General features: G+C 48.4%; 1 protein-coding gene across 6 annotated transcripts in view; it reads left to right on the forward strand.

The window, feature by feature from the left end:
• The window catches only part of ARHGEF6 (Rac/Cdc42 guanine nucleotide exchange factor 6), a 38,180-nt gene that overhangs the window by 6,685 nt on the left and 7,275 nt on the right, over window positions 1-24,220 (forward strand). For 3 of the 6 annotated variants that reach the window (XM_082770574.1, XM_082770575.1, XM_082770579.1), the window contains 14 exons: window positions 2,008-2,092; window positions 6,906-7,033; window positions 7,447-7,648; window positions 10,288-10,358; window positions 11,813-11,907; window positions 13,026-13,121; window positions 13,751-13,873; window positions 15,129-15,267; window positions 17,056-17,115; window positions 19,397-19,543; window positions 20,423-20,509; window positions 21,495-21,573; window positions 21,953-22,086; window positions 22,382-22,507. In XM_082770574.1, the coding sequence (XP_082626700.1) occupies window positions 2,008-2,092; window positions 6,906-7,033; window positions 7,447-7,648; window positions 10,288-10,358; window positions 11,813-11,907; window positions 13,026-13,121; window positions 13,751-13,873; window positions 15,129-15,267; window positions 17,056-17,115; window positions 19,397-19,543; window positions 20,423-20,509; window positions 21,495-21,573; window positions 21,953-22,086; window positions 22,382-22,507 (1,572 nt within the window). Of the gene's footprint in view, window positions 1-527; window positions 690-2,007; window positions 2,093-6,905; window positions 7,034-7,446; window positions 7,649-10,287; window positions 10,359-11,812; window positions 11,908-13,025; window positions 13,122-13,750; window positions 13,874-15,128; window positions 15,268-17,055; window positions 17,116-19,396; window positions 19,544-20,422; window positions 20,510-21,494; window positions 21,574-21,952; window positions 22,087-22,381; window positions 22,508-24,220 lie in introns of those variants that run through there. The other 3 variants (XM_082770576.1, XM_082770577.1, XM_082770578.1) reach the window with 2 other exon arrangements.

Raw genomic sequence — 24,220 nt, forward strand, 5'->3', positions numbered from 1 at the left:
CAGTTTATTCTGGTACAAGTAGAAGAGTGAATTTAAATTATGCTGGCTCAACTGGAAGAGTTTTTCCCATTGTTTCACAATAGCTGTTCCAGACAAATTCTCCATCCAGAAAAGTCCTAAAAGTTTGCTTGCTTTCATGCTAGGATTCATTTGCGTATCCATCACCACCATTTTCCTCTGGACTTTTGTCGGTCTGATGACTCTGAGCTTGCAGCATTATTCCGTGCATTAAAGGGCTGGGGAAGTATTTCTCCACCTTGGTCCTTTAAGAAAAAGCCAGCATTCATTCAAGGCAGGACTTGTTTTTCTGGACTTACTGAAGTGGAAGAAAAAAAGGCCTGACTGAGAAAATGACACACCAGAGGGATGCATGCAAACACTGCAGCCTCGCTGTTTACTTTCCGCTGCTGCTTGGCAGGCGGGTGAGGACGCGTTGCTGTAACGTTGCATCCGCTAGTGGCTGCCAACGGGGTCAGCGTGCGCTGGGGCTCTCCGTTACCGTCTCCCTTTCCACGGAGGCTCTAACGTTGCTGCTCGGGGCTGGAGGCGATGCTCAGATAGCATCGGTTGCCACTGCGAGGCAGGAAAATAGTTCTCGCTCCATTTGGCACGGGGGACAGGGTCCGCGTGGTCTGCAGGAGCAAAACCGAGTGAGAGCGGGCAATAGATGAGCTCCAGATCAGCCCGAGGTAGGTGGGGATGTCCCAGAGCTGCTGATTTTAATGCTTGTAACATTCGGGTGTGAGCCGCAGCAGTGTGTTTCCCCTCTGAGCACGGATTAAATTGCTTTCTCTCGGGAAAAGCCTCTCTCTCGGTATCGAGTGTCCGAGTCAGGTTTTAAAAATATAATCGACAAAGAGTGGCCTTGTACTGCCCGTGTTGGACTTTTGCTGCACGGATGTGTAGGGGAAAGAGACGCCGCGAGCATCTAGGGCTGCAGAAAAGGCCAGTCCCATTCCTCGTTGAAATATGCCAAGCGTACCCAAGGAGCTGTATGTGGCAAGCAAGAGAGGGCCATTTTAGAGGGCAGTACTACCCTAAAGATAATTAATGCTCTTGTACTTATTTAGCAAGTTAAACTCCTCAGTACATTGGAAGTATTTGTGCGTAGATGGTGTCTGACAGGACAGCTTTAAAATCACCTTTTGTACTTGTTGGATTTGCAGATCTGTAGCCTCTGTCTGCAAGACAACGTATTCATGGATTAGCAGGTGGTGTCTTGGTGGTACCACGACCAGGGGCTTTTTGTATCGCTTATTTCCCCTTCATTAATGAAAGGGTTTGTACAGTCTGTCTGAACTCCAGGGCTTTTCTCCCATATTAGTGGGGATTGCAGTGCTTTGGAAACTCAGGTTGCCCCTCTTCGTGGTGGGGGTGATTTGTAGAGGGCTGGGTTTACAAGATCAGGTTTACCAGGCACAGAAAATAAGCCGTTGCTATCCTTGTATTTCTGCCTTGCCATTGAGACTCAGCAGCACAAAATTCTTTAGAGTGGGATTTTTGCACATAAAATAACCTTTTCTTGCTTCCTGTGAAAAATTGTAAATGTATTATACGTGCCATATTGCAACAGCAGAAAATTCTGTGTTTGTTTCTTCTGCTGTGGAAAGTGTGTGTGTGTGTGTATGTACAGCCTCAATCTCTTTAGCTTTAGATAACAAAAATAGCAACAAAATCTTTCCTTCCCTCAAGGCAAGCAGTAACCTTCTCAGCAATTTTCAAAGGAGTCCCTTCTCTGCAGGCGGCACCAATTGCTTCCCTCTGTGTCTGCAGCACTGCACTCCGTATGCCGATGGGTGCCCCTGCCCTTCCCGCCCCCCATGCCACCAGCACCCCAGCAATGCCCTAGCCCCGAAGGAAATTGGACTATCAGCCCCAAGTAAAGCCCCTAGCCCTGCAGAGACATTTGGGCTACTTCATCATCTCTGGTGCCGTGCAGCAACATGGGCTGCTCAGACGCGAGAGTCAGATGTTTTGTGCTAAACTGACAAAGTTCTTTTTTTGCAGCTATTTGATCCACATGATTTGTACACCGGAGAACAGTTCTCCAAGGTCCTGAGTACATTAACAGCTGTAAATAAAGCTACCGAAGGTAAGAAAAAGTTTTGTTTTTTTCTGTTGTATTTTCAAATGCTATTTCATATGCATGCTGGGGTGGGTTTTTTGGGAATTCATTGTTTATGATAATTTCTGGAGGCTTGTCAAATTGTGCTGTCAGCCTTGTGTGCCTGCTACTGAACGCTAGGATCAATACTTCATGTTTCTACCAACTCCAGGTTTAAATGTGGTGCTTCAGAGTTGCTATATGCGCTTTGCAGAACAAGATTATCTCTTTGCTCTAAGGAACCTCTGTTCATTTTTGACAGCATTAAGGGACCTCAAAGTAGGTCATTGTAAAGGAGCCTCGACGTAAATTAGCATGTACCTCTCAAAATGCAAATGTCAGATTTCAAGTAGTATGTTTTAGAGCCGAGCAGAAAAGCAGATCCATCTGTGTAATATCTTTACTGAATGTCAAAACAAACAACGTTGCCAGATGCTCAGTCAATTGTATTGATGTTCCTCCTCAGGGCTCTGTAGAGTAGGATCCCATAATTGGGAACCAAACGCTGACAATTGCAGCTGATGACTTTTCCTGTCGCACTCAGTGCAGGAGCAGGCTGCTGAAGCAAAGCAAATCATCTTCTCTTTTTACCATCCCCAGTATTTGGCTGTTCTCTACGGGCTGCTATATGCCAATGTATTCAGTCACTCGGGCTTTGAAAGCAGAGGTTTGATGGGAGGTACAAAAAGGTTTTCTGTATCTTCACAGACGGTTCCCTGCTTTCGTACTGACAGAGGAAAGGGTTCCAGTGTGGTGTTCAGGGGAGGGATACAAGGACCAGGGTCTCCTTACTGAGGGGCTGAGGAACACATCTGCACTGAGCTGGAGAGGTGTATCTGGGTGGAGAATACTTATCACCCCATCATACAAAATGGATTTGCACAGAGAGTCCTGCACACCCTCCAAAATCCAACACCAGCATGCGAGTTCAATTTCCCTGTGGGAATTGCATTTTAGATGATTAAAATTAGAAAAATTCAAAACCCAAAATGCCATTTTCCTTTCATGGGAAGGTTTTTCTGTTGATTTGCTGTGTTTTGTCTAAATTTAGTTTGTTTTGGTTTTGAGTTGTTTCACTTTTTCCATTTAATTTTTGCTTTGGGATTCTTGTCTGCTAGTAGAGTGCTACAGAGCTGCTTGGGTGCTCAGTTAAACAACCTCATTGCTGGGACTCTTCTTTCTATTTCCCTATTCTGTTCTGATGCAAGGTTTTATAAAATCCTTTTTATATTTATATGTAGTATATACTGTGCTTATATAAACTATTACATAAACTCTAATGTATATATTATGTAAACATCAAGGGGTATATGATACATATACATACACACACACACACAGAGAAGTAAGCTGAGCATGTGTGTGCAGTGCTGCTCCAAAGAGCCACAGGTTGCCAGACTGGCCCTCTGCAGCCAGCCCTCAGCCCTGCCGCCAGCCTGCTCCCCAGCTGCCCGTGATGGGAAGGCAGCCTCAGCACATCTTGCAGCCTCTCACTGGCCCATTAAATGGCAGCACCCAGTGACCCCATTTGGAAAATTCCCGCGGTTCAATATGATGCGGATATGAAATGCAGATCACCTAGACAAGGAGTAGCCTTTGCAAACGCTGTAATTGTGATAGACATTAGCTTCATTATTCTGAGAGCACAGAGTCAGAGGCTTTCCTGCCTCTCCTGGCATGTTGCTGGAGCACAGGGAGCATGCCTGGGTGACGATGGGACAGCAAGGCTGCCGTGCTGTCGTTGCAGCAGTCCCCGGATTAACAGCCCCAAGTTGTTTTTTGCAATCACAGGGGGAAGCTCAGGACACAGCTTTGCAGTGGAATAGTTTCTATCACGTGTTCCCCAAGGGGCTCTGGGGGAGCTGGGATCCTCTTGGTTTCATGGCAAACATCTGTTTGAGCATATGCTTTCTCTGTTTAAATGTTAAAAAGCGCAATGCCTGTGATATAATTAGCTGCTCAGGCAGAGAGCACCCTTGGGAAAAGTACAGGGTAAAATAAATACATGTCTAAAACGTTTGCTTTTTGGTGGCTTGGCCAAGTTCCTGAGAAACAGGAGCCTGCATCCTACAAGCCGCCACTGCGGATGGCCCGGTTTGTCCGTCCGCCAGGGCTGAAAGGGGTGGCAGGACCAGCCTGCTGCCGGCTCCTGCAGCTTCTGCTGTCACAAGGGCTCCGGCAGAGCTGCACATACAGCCCTTCCCTGCAGAGCACCCGACACCCATGTAGGAGACGGCGAGAAGGAGATGACAGCTAGGGAAGCGGTGCGAGAACGTGTTTCTGAGCATCCACTTGAAGTCCAAATCCTCACGTCTTCATGGGTCTTGCTATGCAAATAACCAGGGGCATGGTGAAGTGTTAAACTCAGTATTCGACAGCTGTCCATCAGATAACAGCAACACAGAGCTTGATGCTTTTATCTGAAGGAGAGGGCAGGGGAGGAAAACCAGCTGTGATGGATCAGGCTAGGCTCTTCTGCCCAAAATAGTGTAGGAATGTGAGCAGAAAACCCAGCTATTTTAACCATAGTTTAAGCAACATATGGCAGCAGTGTTCCATGCTGGACCAGGCATAAAATAGGACGCTGTCATGATGCAATATAAATGATACACTTCTCTGCCAAACTGTCAAAGTCAGTTTTACATTTGTTTCTAGGTTGCTGCAGATATTTATAAAAGCTTTGGAAGATAGGGAGGGGCAGAGAGAAGCATAAAATCTGCAGCAACCAAGTCATTTCCGTGGGACTGTGGCTGATTGCTTGAATAAGCAGAGAAGTCTAGACTCGCGGTCTACGCCCTCCCTTTTTAGAAGGAATCAAGGGAAGAACATCTCAAACTGGCAGCTGGCCACCCCTCCTGGTCTGTGTGTTGCTGGGAGCAGCTGAAACCACTCCTGCTCAAATATCAGGGTGCTTCAGAGAAAAAAAAAACTGTGTTTGCAAAGCGCCTTTTCCATACCAAGAGGTTTTGCTATTGCTGCTGCAGTCTGGGGAGCTGGGAATTCACTGTGTGGTCATCAGGCAATTGTGTAATGAGCAGGGCGAGAGAGAAAACTGACTCACTGATGGCACACTTGATTTAGCATGAACGTTTTCCATCATTGGAGCAGGGATTGGACAGCCTGGTGCATGTTTAAGGTATGGCTGTTGACCTGTAAGGCAGCAGCGCCTGGAAGTCGTAGTCAGGGACCTGGTCCCATTGTGCAAGGCATTGTAGAGAAAGACAAAGCAGAAGGCAGTCCCCTCTCCAAAGAGCTTGCAGTTTGTGTTGCTTCAGGTCTGATCTAAGGACGAGGTGTTTTTGTATTGAAACAAAAATCCTCTTGGGAGAATAAAAGCCCAGCTGAGTTCCAGTAACTCCCACCAAGCTTCCCCTTTGGAATGATTTTTCCATATTGACATTCAGATGGGAGGACAACAGGGAAACAGCAGTCTTAACTTTGTGTTTTCTGAGTCCTGCACACACTTGGTCGCTTGATCACCTCCTCCTGTTGCAGTACTTTCAATGAATACCTCCAAATGTTATCCAGAGGACCTGCACGCCCAGCAAAGTGACACCTGCAGACAGCAGTCTGCTCTTCTTAGGGCTTTTGTGATTTGTGGGCATGCAAGCTCCACAGTACAGCTGCAGAATAACTTCTCTGGAATACAGACATTTTCTTAGATCTAAAAAGAAGCTAGAAGGGAAATCTCAAAGTACTCCACACAATTTCCTGAACTGATAATATCTGCTGTTGCTTCATTTTTGCATGCTGGCACATAGAGAGGGGGTGATCTGATCGTTTTCCCACAGTGTGGCATGAGGCACAGTAGCAGAGGACTACTGGAAACTGCAGTGCCTTGAAACTCCTCTTTCCACAGCTGTGCAGCATCTAAGCAGGATTAGGGCTGGGTGCTGCGAGGTCCTGCAGAGGCTGGTGCTTCCCTTCAAGGTGATTCTCTCTCAGCACGGGGCAGTTGCAACCACAAAACTTTTTACCCTCTGGCAGGTTTCTCGGTGTCAATATAAAAGCAAATTGCTCATTGTGAAACATAGATCTGTGTCAGAGCAGCATTATTTCCATCATCGGGCATGTGGTGTCAGGATCAGGCCCAGAGAACAGTATGCAAAGCAACGAGTAAAGGAAGCAGCTCCGAGAGCTGCTGGGATGGTTTCTGTGCACTGTCGGTCTCCTGGGGGTGAAGCTCCTGTCCTTCCTCAGAGGAACCCGAATCCCTCTCTCATGTGGCTTGTGGCACCAGTCCATGAACAGTAATCAAAATTGTGCACAGGCTCTCTCAGCTGTGTACTGAACCCAGAAGGATTTATCTAGAGAAGGATGTGCTGAACAGCTGTTAGCATTCTTCCCCACTCTGCGGAGAAGCCCACGCTGCAGCTGCAGAGGTGACCTAAGAGCGCTCACTTGCGAGCTAACCTTTGAAACACCTTCAGTGGTGCTTACTTGGATCCCAGAGACATTCCCAGCTGGGCAGCACCGGGCTAAGCATTAGTCTATTTTTCAGCTGTTTTAAGGGCGATTTCAAACAAATAGTGCAATTGGATATGTGGCCACAGGGCTGGCGTAATGTAGGAGTGTCTTGGGATGTAATTCAGCTTCTTCCCTCATGGAAGAGTTAACCCAGCCCAGCTAAACCATCCTGACTGTTGACTGGGAGTCGCTTCGGTATTGTGCTCTGATAGATGCTTCTCCAGCTGTTGTCCCATGTTCTTGTTTCCCTTGTGGGCATTGTTCTTTGCTTGGTGTGATGCAGAGGGATTGGGGAGTGCTGGGTTAAACTCAGATGTTGTTTTTGCTTTACCAGATCAGCCGTCAAAAGGGCCATGTTCGCATCTGTCGTCTCTTAGCTCTGCGGCTGGAGGTGCCCACGCTGACTCCAACAGCACAGCTTCACAGTCAGCAAGGGTGTTAAGGAGGCAGTCCAAGCCTGTGGTATCCTTTATTTAAAATTTTATTAAGGGTTTAATGGCTGTGGGGGCAGAGGGATGTGATCACTACCCCTGGGTTCTGCATGCCAGCGTGGCTTGTTCTGCCCTGATCTCCATCGCAGCTTTGCTGCCTTGGCTGGAGAGAGTCTGGTGGCTTCTCAGACTGTGGTGCTGCTCTCTGGGAAATGAAGAGGGCGATGCTTATCTGCTTCCCAATGCACCGTGAGACTGAATTAATTCTTGGGAGGGACCTCGTGATCCTCTGGCGGGACTGCTTACACAAGAGCAAGATGTTAGTGCTGTTTTGAAGTGCAATACTGAAAAAAACAGCTGTAACAACAAAGAACAATGGCTTGTCCTACTGGCTTCTGCTTTTTTGGACTATCCACTAGTGTTTTTCCATGTTTCTTTCCTTAGGAGATGACCGAGAATGGCAGTCATCAGCTGGTGGTAAAGGCCAGGTTCAATTTTAAGCAGACCAATGAGGACGAACTCTCCGTTAACAAAGGAGACATTATTTATGTCACCCGGGTTGAAGAAGGGGGCTGGTGGGAAGGGACCTTGAATGGAAAAACAGGCTGGTTCCCAAGCAACTACGTCAGAGAAATCAAATCCACCGGTAAGCAAATTGCTTTCAAGGGCTGATTGAATGACAGTGGTATAATGCAGTGTAGATCCTTATGCCTTTGGGAAATTGCTGCTATTTATTAAGGACCGTTAGTGTGCTTAAAGCAGCAGTGCTAATGGAAGTATGAATGGCGCCAGGAGGGGAAAGCCCAGTCTTTCGCATGACTTGTTTGAGAGCTGCTTTGCCCTCTTCCCCAGTGTGCTTTGCCGAGCCCCAGCAGCACAGCGGCACATCGCTGCAGACGAGGCTGGAGATTGCTCCGTGGGTCTGCTTGCCTCCCGCTGTTCTGGGGAGCTGTCAGGTCGCTCCAGTGTCGAAACACAGAATTAGCTTTTTGTTAGAGTCCTAGGTCAGGCAATGCATCTGCCTTTGATCCTGCCATTTCTGGCAGTGGTGGAATGGATGCTCCCAGTCTGAGTGAGGAAAGCAACAAAAACTCTATGGCCTTAGGGAAAGACCCCTGTTTTTGTGCATAGCAATGGCTGATTTCACATAGTACATTTTCCCCCAGATGCATTTTCTGCTGTGAAGCTGCAGGCAGTGTTGAGAAAAGAGTGAGGGAACAATCCATCTGATGACATTTGCCTTTATTGAGCATTGTCTCAAGTGTCCTTAACATCTTCTGCGATGTGATTTTAACCAGATGTGGGGTGACGATGACATGAAGCATGCCCCTGGCGAACTGCCCTTAGTCTTACATAGCCATTCAAGCAGTTCACCCTATCGTGCTTCTGAGGATGCGTGACAGTAAACTTGTTTTTTCTTAACGTGCCATGAAGACTTACAATAGATGCAGACCTGTTGTGTGCTCAGTGTTGTGGGTCAGAATCAGCCCTGGCATCAAACACCGTGAGACATAAAGAGTGGGCTGCAAAACGTGCAACCCCCATTAGACATCGTTACTCCCACACTAGCAATCAAAAAAGAAGAGGAAGGAAGAACAAAAGTAATGAGTAAGTGTTCAGAATTAGGCCAGTTTTTATTTAATTCTAAATGAAATGATCTTTGTTAGGATATCTCATCTCCCACTATTTCCCTCGGGGAAAATGATGTCTGAGCTGGAGCAGGACGTTGCAGCAGAGATCGAAGCCTTGTCTGGCACAACCCAGGAATCACTAATTAAGTCAGTGAGTGGAGAAGAGCACCGTTTTATAAAAGGAGAGCAAAATTCAGTCCCAAGGGATAAGTCAGATGGGAGCTGCATGAAGTAGCAGCACCTCATTGAAGCCAAGGATGAATCCCCCATTGATCCCGATGCAGGAGCCCATCAGATTTTTTTATGTGCAAAGCTTTCCCCCCTGGTCTTCCCACTTCACGTGGGAGCAGGGCTTGTTCCCGTGGTGCAGGCACAAAGCCGAGGAGCAGTCTCCTCTTGCTGGAGGGCACATGGCTGTATTTCAGTGACGGATGCAGGGAGCATCAGCTAACCCACCATGACTGCTGCTCGGGGGACAGCCCTTGCTGCAAGCCAGCGGGAGCTGCTCTCCTCGCCTCCGAAGCGCGAGACTTGTCACTCTAAATAGAGTCACTCGTTTTTCAGCAGCGTCTGTAGTTCCACCGTGTCCTAAGCGTGCCCTTTGGGTCGAAAAAAAAGAGGCTTCTCCGAGCCTTTAAACGCGACACAGAGCTCCTGGCTGGAAGTGACAGGAAGCTTTACAAGGGCAATAATTAGACAATACGTCAAGCTGCACTTCCCAGCAGCTAAATTTATCAATTTCAGCTTCTCCCCTGCTGTCAGCATGAAAGTAATTGCCTTCCCTGAGTGCATACAGGGAGAAAGGCCGGCCTGGCCGCCCTGCACAGCGCAGCCCTCCGAGGGGCTGAGGACTGGCTGGCTCCGCAGCTGCAACCGTGGGTCTCTCACCTGGGTCCTGAGACCGAACCCAGCCTGCAATGGGAACATCTCCCAGCAGATGTGGGAGTTTCCCAGCTGCATGTCCTGGCAGCAATGCAGCAGAGGTCCTGCTTCCTCTGCTGTGAGCACACCCTGCTTGGTGGTGGGTCTGCTGGCTGGGGATGCGCTTTGTGAGGGAAGGACTGGTGTGGGGGTGTGTTCGTGCCTCTGTGCACGTGTGGCGTCCGCAGCGATTCAGCAAATGCATAAGAAAAGGATGACAAGAATTGACTGCCAGGTTTGTGTGAGCTTTTTGTCTTCAAATCTGCCTTCGTTCACACATGGATTTTGCATCACAGCTGACTGCAGGGATGGGTCAGGGTTAATTTACTGATTGGTGTTGGCGTCGGTTTGCAAATTGCCTGGAACTAAACACTATATCCAGCATTTTTGGTAGACAACCGTTTTTAAAACCCAAATTTTGTGGGCCAGGTGAAGGTGCACTGTAGCTCCAAACAGTGAAAGACACGGGGCTGCTGCCAGGGATTTGGGAGCAAACCCGTGAGTTGCTGCCAGGTGCTGTGCACTGCCACGGCTGCAGCTTGCTTGGCTGCAGCCGGTGACTGTACATTGTCGATTAGCTCCTGAATTTTCTGAAGCAGAAAAACCAACCCTGCAACTGAAGTCGTGTGTTTACAGGGGTGATGTTATGGTTGCTGGACATGATGCAGCAGTGACTCTTCCTGCTAGAATGAGAGCTGTGCACTATAATTTATTGATGTGTTTTTTTGTACAGATAAACCACTCTCTCCCAAAGCATTAAAAGGACTTGAAAGCACTCAGCTGACAAAGAATTATTACCCTGTGGTAAGTTTTAAAGTGCTGATCATACATTTTAATAAGTAGCACATTATTAATCTTCTGAACTGTCTCCTTACCTTAGAAAGCATTGAAACCATTTGTAACAATTGGTGACGAGACTCTGTATTTAAAATGCAGTTGTTGCCATTTCCTTGATTCAGGGCTATCAAGACAATAAACCGCAAGTGGAAGTCACTGTAAAATGTCACGAGGAGAGGCTGAAAGTAGGCAACTAAGATAGCATAGCAGAGGTGATAGTTTGAGATCAGTGTTGGAGAATAAGGCACGATATCTCAGTCCCAGTCCTTTCCTGTCTGTTACTATCTCCCATTGATAAAGATAGGGAGATAATATCATGGTGCAAGGCGAGCCAGATTAGGGCTGTGACCCACGATCTCTTGTTTTGGGTTTGGCTGGAGGTGTTACACCTGAGCTGTCTGCCCTCTGCCTCCGCCAGAAGCTGCAGCCCCCGAGAAGGGGCAGTGGTCACAGCTCCCAGCCTGGCTTGTTGGCCTGGTTTTGGAGCAGGTCGGTATGCCAGGCTGTGACGTGTGGCTGCGGAAAGGTTAGAGAAAGATTGCCTGTTCTGCCATCTCACTGCCAGAGTGCTGATGTCTGGCAGAGGGGGCAGGTACCTTCCTCCAGGCTTGAGTAAGGCCCGCAGTATAAGCCAGATAAAATGCATGCGTGTGGACGTCCCTGCCTCTCGGTGCTGGAGGTGAAACATGCTCATCAGCATGTCTAAATATATTTCAAACAAAGCAAAGCAGAAACAATATCTCCAGACAGCTGGGAACCACCTCCACTGTCTCAAAAGCTCTTCTGCATTGAGAAACTGGAGTGATTTTTTTTTGTTTGTTTGTTTGTTTTTTTCTGCATTTTGAAACTGGGAGCGAGGGCCGTGGGTTTGACGTACCCTGTGCTGGAGGCAAATTGGCTGCTGAGGTGGAATCGCAGGGCCAAGCCAAATTCAGCACTTCCTTGCAGTGGCCAGTGAGCTGTGCCCTGGCTTGAGCTATCTCAAGAGCCATCCTTATTCCGGCCACTGCTGTGTTTAAATCGTTGCCTGCCTTTGTGCAAACGGTGGTCCCAGGATGCATGCACGAATCGTTTGTTTGCATACCTTGGCAGCCAGTTCTGCATGCAGGGTTAGGCATGAGCCTCTCAGGAATCAAATACTAAACTCAGATCTGAACTTACATTATATTCATGCTTTGCCAGAGAAGAAGAAACAGCCCTTAACACCCGCTGTCCAGGCCTCCCCCGGTTTGCAGTGTAAAATCCATAAATTGAACCACCAGGGTTTTCCTGAGCATTCTGGGTTCTGCATTAACAATTTTAAATGCATTCATGGACGTAAAATACACTTCTGTGGTTTGCCACACTTGGAAGCTGATGTCATGTTCCTTTGACTAGTCCCTAGTACTAAGATCTACTCAGTGCTCTGTCTCTCACCCTAGGTGTTGCAAAATATTCTGGAAACAGAACGAGATTATGCGAAGGAACTACAGTCACTTCTGGGAACTTACTTAAGACCCCTCCAGTCTTATGATAAGTAAGATATAAGGGCATCTGAGATGGACAGAACCCCGTAAAATTGACCGTAGTTCATTACTTTCCTGCTTTTGAATGTTTAGGGACTGTTACTGCCTCGTAAAGCCTCACAACTTCTCTGTGAACCAGAAAAAACCCACACGTTTGTACAGGTTTCTGCTCTTTCCCATTCCTCAGCAATCACGCAGGCGTTCAGCTGCTAGAGACGGGCATTTCTGTCCGACCAAAGGCTGGCTGCTACCTCCATCTGCAAGCTCCTGTGTGGCTGTCCTGGCATGCATGTTTCCTGGCGGTGTGCCTTGCATGGCTTCTTCCCTCGTAATTTGTCTTGCTGTGACTTCTCAGCCCCGGGTGGCACCTCCTAGTCATCTCTTTGTGTAGTGAGCAACAGCACATATTCCTGTGGTTAGGTTGCTTCTCGCTAAACCCAAACTGCTGCTGAGCAAGAAGTGATCTCCCCATCTATGCAGTGATCTGTTTAAAGTCCCTCCGCATCTTGCCTTCCTTCCCCAGATCTTCACATTGGGATATTTCCAGCTGTGAAAATTTCCCGTGCTCCCAGCCTGCCTCCCTTGTAGGTGGCAAATGGCTGAAACGAGGAGTGTAAGGGAGTGACAGAAGCAGGATGACAGAAGCAGACATGGTACTTTTGGTTAGGAAAAATCCAACCTGGAAAAATCCAAAGGGAACAAAGCAACCCCCACCTTAGGGGCTACACTGCAGGACCCTCCTCATGTAGGAAACCCACAGCATGAGCCCACGAAGACAAAGTTGTCTCTGTGTCTGTGCACACACCTCCCTCCCTGCCCCTGGAAGAAATCCCATCTGTCTGTGTCTATTAGACAGCTAAACATCTGAGAAGATTAGCGTGATTAAGTGATTAAAATCCAATTAAGGTAATCCTTGACAGCAGACATCTTCTCCAGGAGGCTGTGTTCTGTAGCTCACAGATCATGGGTTTTGTGTTTCCCCACGCCCCATGGTGCATCTGGGGAAACAGAAATTCTTAGGCCTTTTTGGAAGGGCTGCTTGCAGATACCATGGGGTGCTCCTGAGAGCTGTGCTCAGAGGCACTGCCCAACATCCTTTTGATGCTAATTGGTGATTTGACTCTTCTAGGCTCAGCGCCGTGGACATCGCATCATTGCTGGGAAATGTGGAAGAAATCAGTGCGTTTCAGCAAACACTGAATCAAGCCTTGGAAGATGTTGCAAAGTAAGTTCATGCCACAGCACTAAGGGTGTTAAGCTATTGAACTGCAGCTAAAAATAATAGAAAGACCCATTCATTAATGTTCCTCCTGGCTGCTGTCTTAGGCTTGTTAAATATAGAAGAAAATAACAGGATTGAAGAAAGGCAGCAGGTAGTGCTTTGGCAGGAGGTAGAAGAAACGTTGACATTTCTACTATTCAGGTGTCTGCTGAAGCAGCTGACTTCAGAGTGTCACTAGCCCAAAGATGGGAGATGTGGTAGGCATGAAGATGGGATTGTCTGTGAGCAAAAAGCAAATTATCAGAGGTAATCCTTTCCCTTCGGGACCAGCCACAGCGGGCTGCAGCATCCCATCCACATCTCAGCTGGTGAGACAGGGCAGGCTGGGTCACCCTGTGTCCCGGGCTGGTACCGAGCTGTCTGCAGCACAGAAACCCAGTCTCACCTGAGGACCTCCTTCCTCCTTCTCGAGTGACAGGCATGGGTGTTTGGATGGGTGCTGCAGTCTTGCAGTAACCTGGGAGCGTCCCCGTGCAGTGGGTGGCTCCTGGGCAGATGGGTGAGTGTGTCGTAGCTGTAGGGTGCAGATGAAGAGCCTTAATAACAGTGTGCTGGTGTGTTGGTGCTTGTAGGCTCTCCGAGAACCAGCAACGTGTGGGAGGCTGCTTTATGAACCTGATGCCCCAGTTCCGGTCCCTCTACCTGACCTACTGTGCTAACCACCCGTCCGCAGTCAATGTCCTCACGCAGCACAGGTGAGTAATGGAGGAGGAGACCCAGACCAAAATTCCTCCTTTAAAAGTTACTTCTGACATTAGTATGTGAGCCAGCATGGCTTTTGCCCCTCATGTTGACAGCAAGGATCCTGCTGCTGGGAAAATTGCTGGGGCTTTGGGCTCTTCAGCATTGCCTCTGCTGCAGCGTGCAGTTATCACCTGCTGCTTTGTTCAGCTCATGCAGCTCTGCCATGCACTGACCTGAGCTGGTCTCACAGGTCGTGTCTGTGTATGCAGAGCTCTCTTGCCTTGGGTAAAGCAGAGGCAATAACCCTTTGCAGCAGCAGCTCCTGTGCTCGTTACAGGCTAAGGCCCCAGATGCTGTTTCAGACTCACTGCTGCAGTGCCCACACACTTGCAGATGGGGGGGATGTTCCCTCGTGGCATGATGGTGTGGGGCACATTCTTGTAAAAGGAGGATGTTTGTTAAAATCACCCAGTTACCCAGTTTAATAACTGAGCTGCTGTTCAGCTGTCTGGTTGCTCTGCAGACTCTTTGATAGATCACAGTAATAACGCCTTCCTTCACAACGTGTCCCACTTGAGCAGACACCTGAATTTGTGTAAGGTCATGCTAAAGAGCACACTAAGCTGAAAGGCTGCCACTGTGTCATCCCTAATGCAACTTAGCTGTCTCCCTACAGTGATGTTAAAGCCAGGATCCCAGCTGTACTGTTTAATTCTTCCCTTTCTGTAACGGAAGCTTGCAATATATTTACTTACCTGCTGAAATCCAGCTTTATTCAACTTTACAAAGATCCAGGTTCCTGTAAATGATTCATTTATTTGGTTCACTAGCCTGACCCCTTTACTTAAAGAATCAGCTTGGACAAATGTGCTGACACGGGAGTTGTGTGTGCTAACACCAGCGTCCCAGAGGGGTCCCGGTGGCACAGCTCCCACCACATCACTGCACGTCCCCTGGCATGGCATGAGCATTGTCAGCCAGCCCACACCATCAACCAGACACCTTGCCCTGGGCCACTCTGCTGTGCCATCACTGATGTGCCCCAGACACTGCGTGCACAAACACCCACCACCACGCAGCATCCCCGGGGAGCGGGCTCTTGTGCTGCTGTGTTTGCAAATGGTTACAGGGAGGGGAGGCTGGAATGCCTGTAAGTCAAGTGCAGCTCAGAAGAGAGCCCCGGCCCTCAGGAGAGCAATGGGAGGCAGCAAAACACAGCCCTCGGCGGTGGTGAGCCCAGCTTCTTGTTGTTGTATCTATTTATAGTGATGAGCTGGAGAAGTTCATGGAGAGCCAGGGTGCGGCCAACCCAGGCATTCTCATCTTAACCACGAGCCTCAGCAAACCCTTCCTGAGGCTGGATAAATACGTGACACTGCTGCAGGAGCTGGAGCGGCACATGGAGGTAGGTGGGACACCAGGCAGGCTGCGCCCCTGGGTGCTGCAAGAGCTGTCCCCAGACTGCAGGAGGCATCTCTGCTCCTTCCCCCAGTGTTGAAGCATCACACTGCTAAATGCCCTTAATCCCCACTCCAAGGAGCTGGAAGGGGCTGTTATATCTGCACGGGACATTAGCTGCCCCAAAGCGGGGGAGGTGGGGGAGGCTGTGGGAAGACATCGCCTGCTCTTTGCCTGAGCCAAATATGGGCCAATCCCAAAGTGGAATTCAGCGTCAGGCTACAGCTGGCATTTATTTGCCCAGCACCTAATAAATCAGAATTTTTATAACCGTTTTATGGGATTTCTATCCCTGGCTGCTCAATCCTGCTGCACACAGGCATGTCCCCATTCCTCGCCCAGGGCTTGTGCTCGGGGCTGGAAGCAGAGCTGTGCACACAGGCGTGGATCTGGCAGCCAGTGCAGACACGGGGGCGGAGGAGCGAGTGCCTGGGAGCAGGGAGAGCAGCCAGCGGGTAGAGACTTCCTCAGCGGGCAGCAGATCTGCTCTCGGACGTTTGTCCCCCCAGGGATCGTTGTCGTCTCTGTCCCTCACTGCTTTGGTTCTGCTACTCGCGTGGTGAGGTGAGGAAAGCAGAAGTAACAGTCTGGTTTTAAATGTTTTTGCTTTTCCCTCTTCTGATATTAATTACTACCAGTTAATTACTCAGCAGACTTAGCCGTGATCATTCAAATCCACGTCCCAACCAAAGGACTAAAACCTCTGTGTTTGAGCAAGAGGTTTTTCTTATAGGAAAGGTCATAAGACCCTGTACCTTAGGCAAACCTGGCCTCCCGTCCTCTCGCCTGGCCTGGCTGAGCTGCAGGGGCAGAGTTGAGCTTGGATGCAGCCACTGTGACCATACAGAGACCAGTGTGCTCTTTGCAGAATGCCATGTCAGGGTCAGCAGTGGATGCAGAGACATGCACATCACCTGTTTCTTTGAGCTTCTAAGCCGGGTGTGGGAGTAGAGGTTTTATTACATGAGTAAGGAGGGTTGAGGTTTAAGCTGTGATGCCCTGGGAAGTGTATATATGTATACAGTGTGGGTATACGCAGTGTGGATGTATATAGCACAACATTCCCTGCACTGCTGCGCAGCTGGAGATGGGGCAGGCCTCTGAACAGCCATGGGAGTAGCTGCATCACAGCCTAGATACCTTATGATTTGCTTGGCATGAGGTCTGGATGGTGAAGAGCTTGTGATGTAGGGCCCTGAATGCCCAGGGAACGTACCAGTGTGCAGCTGCAGCCAGAGATAAGAGGCAGCATCCTGCTTTCCCCTCCCTTGCCTGGGATTTGCCCTCCCTTAAACCAAGAGTTGGAGATCCCACTGATGCTCATGGAAACTGCATCCTTTATGGTGCAATGACTGGAATATTTGCACCCTAATAGAAGTTCCAGTTGTGAATGTGAAACTAGAAATCCACCCTACCTGCCTGTAGGGTCAGCCTGTTTGAATTTATTTTCCTTAAGCTTTGTAAAATCATCTCTAGTCTTGCTCTGTCCTCTTTACACTCATTAAATAGGTTGATATCATTGAATTGCATAGCTGCTTTAAAAGATGCCAAGTTGAGCAGGATGGTGAGGAAGCCAGCACTGGTACCTGGGGGATTTGGGCTGCCCCCTGCAGTCCCTGATGCCTACCCCTTGGGGCTTTGCAAGCCCTGGGAGCACTGGAGCCATCAGTCATGTTGGGCACTTTGCAGGGCTGTTGCTGTTAGTGATGCAGGGTTTTTTCTCTCCCTTCACTAGGAGGCGCATGCAGATCATGAAGACATCTTGAAAGCCATCACATCCTTCAAATCTCTTGTGGTAGGTGGCAATTCTTAAAATAGAGCACTCCATTTCAGAGCTGCATTTCATGAAGAGTGAGTCAAGCCTGACATTTGTCTCCTCATTTAAAAGAAAAGAAAGGTCTTTTGGAATGGAAAAGATGGGTGATAAAGACGCTTAATTTCAGGTTTCAAGCCTAGAGTGCCCCTCTGGTTGCATGTTTCAGCAGTTAGACGCTGGCTCTGCGCACTGCTGCAGAAAGCCATGTATGGGTAGTGGTGGTGGCTGGGTCCCTTTCATCTCCTTTTGCCTTTTTACCCTGGTAATTTCCCCCTTGAAACTATACAACTATACTGCCCCTTGCTCTTGCAGGTGAGCTGTGAAAGGTTAGTACTGGCATCTGACTCAAATGCTGGTGCCAGCCAAAGGGTCCCCTGTGTGGACAGCTCAGGGCTTTGTTGAGATGTGCACCATGGGCATCAGGAGGCCCTGGCCATGGTGCAGATATTTGTGGCTCCTGGTTCTATGGCCATCAGTGGGGAATGGACAAATAGCAGCAAACTGATGAGTCAGAGGAAGATACCAGCTCTGTTTCTGTGCGCTGTGTTACCTCTGCCCCTCAAAATCCTAGTGCAATGAGATCAAAAAGAGGGGTGAAAACCATCCACATGCACAAAGGTTTTACCTAGCAAAGCTTTTTTTCGATTATAATAAAAGCTGTCATTTCCCTTTGTAGCCATTAAATACCTTTCACTATAACCGCTCCAGATGTGGTCCAACTTCCTTCCTTAGCATGGCAGATGCAGGCTTTCAGTGCTTAGCAGTGCAGATAAAAGATGCGGAGGAGAAAGTTCATAGAAAACAGGAAAGGGCGATCATGTTACATTTACTTAGAAACTCAGCTCCCGTTCCATTAATTCTAGTAGGTAGTAGGGGAATAATTCAGTTAAATTAGAAGATGTCATTCATCTGTAGGAATGCTCGTAAGTTTTTTTACTTGAAAAGTGCACTGAGCAATGCAGTGTAATTATGGTAGAACGAAAGGGGTTTGGCATAGGTTTGAGGTTAGATGGGCAGAGATGCTCCTCGCAACGCACACGTGGTGCCTGGGACCAGAGGCTCCTGGGCAAAGGCAGAGCAGTAATTGTAGAACTCTGCCATTTGCTGCCTCTGTACAGATCGTGGTGGACTGCTGTGCATTTAGTATGAATTTGCATCCTGAGAACTTCAAATTCAGACAATCAGGGAGCTGCTGAAGCACCCAGTAGTTGCAAAACCGGAGGAAGCCCCCACAAAATTGTGTCTTTTCATACTAGACCCAGGGCAGCCTTTCCTTTGGGCGTGCCTGAAGATCTGGATAGTCAAAGAATTTGCATGAAACTCAACTCCTTCCTGAGTCTGAAAGGAGGAAAATCTCCATCAGAAACCAGGGTTTGGAAAAACCAAGCAGTGGGTGAAAACTGAGCCCAGATTTGGCCTTGCAGCAATTTTTCCCATTGGCAGAAAGGTCAGTTAAAACAAGTTTTGCTTGGATTTGCAGGGCTGCCTTTGCTCAGTCAGCATTGTCCTTTGCTTGCTGAAAGCAGCTGCAAGACCGGCTGCTCCATGGAGCTCTAAGAGTCCACAACTGCAAGTATCGCTGCAGTCTTTCAAATCGTGGCAGCTTCAGAAGCTCCCTTTTGTGTTGCTGTACTGCATTGCTGAAATACTGTGCCAAGTTCTCACGTCTGGGTTTGCAGATTTTGATAAGAAAATATCTGCCTATCTGAGTTGTGGGGGCTTTGCAGTGCTGCAAGGATAAGTTTTTTTGCTGTTTCAGCAAAGTAGGACGAATCTTTCTGAGCACCAGCAAAATGAGCAACATTTAGCTCTGTGGCTATCTTGGTTTGGAAAATGTGACCCTGTAGTCTCAGAGGTAGAACTGGTTTGGAAAGAAAGGTTTGCTCGGTACAGTTTGCAATTTCTTTGACATTTTAACATATTCATTACATCATAAATTGCTGTGGTGTGATTTTTGACAAGGTTTGTGTAATAGAGCCAAAGCAGGCTTTTCTGGTTGAAAAGTAGTGATGCTTTCACAAGATGGCAAGCGTTTTGTATGTGTAACTCTGGCCAATACTGTCAACCTTTGCTAAGTTTGTCATATCATTCTGGGTCTCTTTTGGGGTAAAGTAGTGAAACCTGGAGCACTGCAGTCAAATTTTGCATGTGATGCAATCTGTTAGCACATGCAGGCGTGGCTGGTGAAACCATCTTCCTTAGGATGGTCTGCATTTTCATCTGCACTTTTGCTAACAAAACATACCGTGGTGATTTCCAGTCTCAGTGTCAGGAACTGAGGAAGAGGAAACAACTTGAGCTGCAGATCCTTTCTGAATCCATTCAGCGCTGGGAAGGAGAGGACATAAAAACGATGGGAAACATCATCTACATGTCCCAGGTTATGGTGCAGAGTGGGGGGAGCGAGGTGAGTGCAGCTTCCAGGTAAAGACATTGTGACCAAATGCCCTCTGCTTGGGGGATCAGCTGTGCAAGGTGACAAGTACTCTGACCCCAGGCCAGCAAAGTGCTCACAAATAATGCCGGTACATCATTTTACCTGGACAAACACTGCACAACTGGAACTGTGCACGTCTGTTAGAGTCAGGTATCAAGACCTGGTTGCTTAGCTTCAGCCCTTCAGTGACACACTTTTCCAGCAAAAGAAGAGTCTTAGTGTCATACAGTACACTAATTCCCCTCCTTTCCCCCTGTGACTTACTCTGAGAAATGAGAGTGACTTTCAAGTGTGCATTAGCATCATCGTTTTGCCACGTCCTGTGCGCAGCATGATGGCTGTAATGATGTTCCACTCCAGAGCTGTGTTTAGCAGGGAACTGGAGGGATCCCTGCCAAACCCATCGCTGGTCCCGAAGTATCACACCTGTGCAGATGCTTGCCAATATTGTTAGACCCATGTATGCCGCATGTTTGGTGTTTGCTGTCTGTGAAAGTGCCCACTATCGATGAATTCCTTGCTTGCTATAATAACTTTTCCCTGGGAAGGGAAGACCTGTAAAACAAAACCCTGCAGAGTCTAGTCCCCGAGTTTTGTTTGGGATGTGAACTGCTGGGGACAAATTAGTAACATCTTTAGGACTAGCAGGGTGCAGACAAAAATGCATGTAGGCTCCCTTGGAAAAGCTGGTACAGAAATAAGATGCTGTAAAGAAATAAAAGCCAAAATAATTGGTTTGAGTTTGGTCTCTCTAAGGCTGTGGTTCCAGCTGCAGTGGGTACCTTTTGCTGCAGGAAAGTACTCATGGTACACTGCCAACTGGACTAACCTAAATTCTTACCCCCGCAGGAGAAAGAAGAGCGGTATTTCTTGTTGTTTTCCAATGTTTTGCTCATGCTGTCTGCAAGCCCACGGATGAGTGGGTTCATCTATCAGGTAGGCATGCTATATTTGAAGTTGCAAGGCATTAGGTGTGAAAAAGGAAATCAGATATCTCTGATCAAATTCAAATCCCCTCCTTCCGTAAATCTCTGTTTTATGTAAATGGGCTGGGAACCAAGGCTCGGTTTTGCCATGCATGCCAGGACACTTACTGCAAGTAGCTTTGTCCTGCCAACTGATCAGGCAGCATTTGTTAAGTGTGAATACTTTGAAATTAGAAAAAATATAAAAATCAAACACACCAATCCCTATCCTTCATGCTCTTCTCAAGAATTCAGTGTGTGTGTCAAGTGTCGTGAGCCAGCTGTGGGGTTTTGCCCCAGACAGCCAGCTGGTTGTCAGTGTTGTGTTGTCTCCGTACAATATCTCACTATTACAAAGCCCACTATAAACAAACCCAAATCTCCTGTGTGTGAGGCACCCCAAATGATGCGCTTCAGGTGTCTTACTATTCTGAACGGCTGCCATCAGGCTCTTTCGAGCTTGGCTTCTCTCCAGTTGCCTGAAACAATCTATGCCCTCCAGGAAAAGGACACTCCGCTGCTGATGTGTCATATGAGAAGGTGGTGAGACAGACGGTGAAGATTTGGGAAGGATTTGGCTGGGTCTTTAGATTTTACCCACCAGTGGGAGTAAGGTGAACGGGCAGCGCGCCATGCAAAACAGAGGGAAAGGGAAGGCTTTCAGAAAAAAGAGGGGAAGTTGATAGTCCTGACTTCTTTGTAAAAAGGGTTTGCACCTCATGAATAGAAAGGGTGGCAGATGAGCTGGGGATGACTCAGTTGTCATGGGAGCCTCTTCTCAGGGGGTTGACCTAATTGTGCAGGGAAATCTAGATCCATACATTAAAGGATACTCTTCCTACAGTCTGAGGCCTTCGCTAATCAGTTTTTAATGGCAGTTCCCAAAGAGTCAGCAGAAAGGAGCAGAACAACATGGGAAGTAGATGCAGACATTGACTCCTCCTCAATTCTCCTAGGGAAAGCTGCCTTTAACAGGAATGATGCTGACAAAGCTGGAAGATGCCGAAGGGAACGAGCACATGTTTGAAATTGGAGGTGAGTGTGGCCCCTGCCTGGGGCCGTCCTACCAGTCCGAACAGCAGCTGTCACCAGTGATACCAGTCCTCCTCCTCCTCACAACCACTATGCTGTACTTTTTGCTCTTTTACCATGCGTTGTCTGAGTTCTGGGCATGTCCCTCCTGGTTGAGGCTATCTCCTCCCAGTGCTGGTTCCCTTGGCTTCTCTGTGCTGCTCCAAGGCTCCCTAGCACTGGCAGCCCAGAGCAGGACAGGCAGCCACATCTTTGTGGTCTCTGGCCACTGAACTTTGCAAACAGAGGAGCCACTTGCTGCCCTGCTGAGCTGAGCTCCTCCTGCATTTCTTCCTGCATCTCTACCACTTGCTAAAGATGGTTGTTTGACCCTCTGCTGCAGGGAACATGACAGAGCGGATCACCGTGTCCTGCAGCACCAGCCAGGACTTGCACGAATGGCTCGACCACTTGCAGAGGCTGACCAAAGGGACATGCAACACCGTATCCAAAACGCAGTCCTGGAGCGCTCATTCGGTAAGCGTGCTGCCTCCCAGCCTGTTTGCTGCCTGTTGTTCCTCAGCCCTGGCTGATCTCTCTTTTTCAGCAGCGTGCTGTGATATTGAGGTAATACAGCTATAAAACTTTTCACATCCTGCAGTTTTGTTTATAACCATGCGGTGCTTGTACCATTGTTCATATATCCTGCCCTAATTTTGTTGCAACTCAGGTATCTAAAAGGCATTCATGGTGAACCTTTGTCCATCCCCCTCTGCTTGACTACTTTGTTTGGTGGCTAACAATCTTCACTGCTTCTCATCTATTTTCTCAGACATTTAGCTCAACCGGACAGATCCGTGGCCCTCTGGAACCCCCCAAAATCCTCAAGCCTTGGAGCTTGAGCTGCCTCCGTCCTGCTCCTCCACTCAGACCATCAGCGGCACTGAGTTACAAGGAGGTAATCCTGCGTGCGTGCAGAGGACCCTGATTTCATGGCAATCCCTAGCGCTTGTGCCCAGGTTTCTTACCCATCGCGAAGGCACAGGTTTGCTGCTCCTTCAGTTAATAGGGATGCTGAGAAAAAATACTGTGTAAAGCTATGCCCAGCCGTGCAAACCAGTGATGGATGCTTGTCGCTGCAGCTGGCTTTGAGCTGCAAGCAAAGCATGAGCACGTGTTTGCAGAGTCAGCCCTGTCCCTGGTGTTTGCTGTAGCCAGCGCTCTTGGGACAGGTGCAGGGGATTTTGTTGCTGTAGCTTGCAGCGTCCTTACCCCGCCTGCCGGATGTCACCAGTCTCCTCCTCTGGGTTTGGCCAGAGCTGTGTCACAGCAGCGCTCAGGATCGAGCCCCCAGCCATGCTGCACCAAGAGGAGGAGGGAAAGGCCTGTTGGTATTCTGTATGATTCCCACCTATGTTTTTGTAGGGTGCTCAACCCCAGTGCTTTGCATACCCGTAACTTGCGGGGATGCAGCAGCTGGGGCGTCGCTTCCCCCGCAGCAACCCCCAGCCTGGGAGGCAGGAGGTGGTGTGGGGAAACCCAAAATAAACCCCAGCTCCCATTCTCACCCCCTGTTGCAACTGCAGTGCTGTCCTTCCCTACCTTGCGGTAAACTTTTGGGATTACTCACCAGTAACTCTGTAACGTTCCTTTTACTGAATGAGCACTCCGGTTCTGAGTCACCAGCCTTTCTTGGTACAGCAGCCTGGGAGCGTCACTGCCCAGGCTCCCAGCAGGGACAGGGACAGGGATGGAGCTCGTGTCTGGCTCAGTCCCTCAGCATCCAAGGACTGGAATGCCCAGCAGCCGGCGGGGCTGTGGGTCCTCTGCTCCAGGCAGATTCTGGGTAGCTTCACAGTGTTTTGTTAGGTTTACTTCTTAAAATTCATTAAGCAGTGTGTTTCACTTTGGGAATTAAATTGTTCCAAAACCAAACAAGCAGGCTGGAAACCACCCTTAATCTTTGCATGTTCCAAATCCCTGATGTAGACTAAACAGTCTTGTGCTTGCATGGTGCATTAAAATATAAGGAAAGGCTTTAATTAGAGGAGAAATTTTTCTGTGTGAAAGTGCAAGGATGGTATTTATTTATAATGCAGGGCAAAACCACAAATTGAGTGATATCATTAATACCACAGCTCTCTGCAAATTCTCAGTTATTCTCGGCTGCACACAGCAGAAGTTAAACCATCTGCATAGAAAGGAGCCGAGAGGTTTTTCAAGAGAGGCTGTGCTGGCAGGGAGCTCCAGGGGCAGGATGGGGCTGCAAGCTGGATGGCAGCATGCAGGGCGTGGAAGGACCAAAAACGTGGACACAGGCATCTCTCCCAACTCTAATGAGCCTTCAGGTAAAGGCACTGCAGAGGGTTCTAAGTCCCCAGATAGAGAAAATCCGTGTCCTTGCATTGGGCGTGGGCATGCAGCCCACGGACACAAGCTTGTGACGACAAACACGAAATAAGTTCAGTTGTTGGCCCAAAATTAAAGTAGGGCACAAAGTGAACTATGCTAACAGCTCAGCACATCACCTTTCTATAACGAAGAGATAATGAATGAATACAAATATCAAATGTTATTTGCAGGGAAGGGAGTAGGGGAGTTTGGTTTAAAAGATTAGAGATTTTCAGACATCCAGTGTTACTTTAATTGGCTACTAGTAACGTAGGATGGG

Source organism: Aythya marila, assembly GCF_965140915.1.
Source record: "Aythya marila genome assembly, chromosome: 13".
NCBI lineage: Eukaryota > Metazoa > Chordata > Aves > Anseriformes > Anatidae > Aythya > Aythya marila.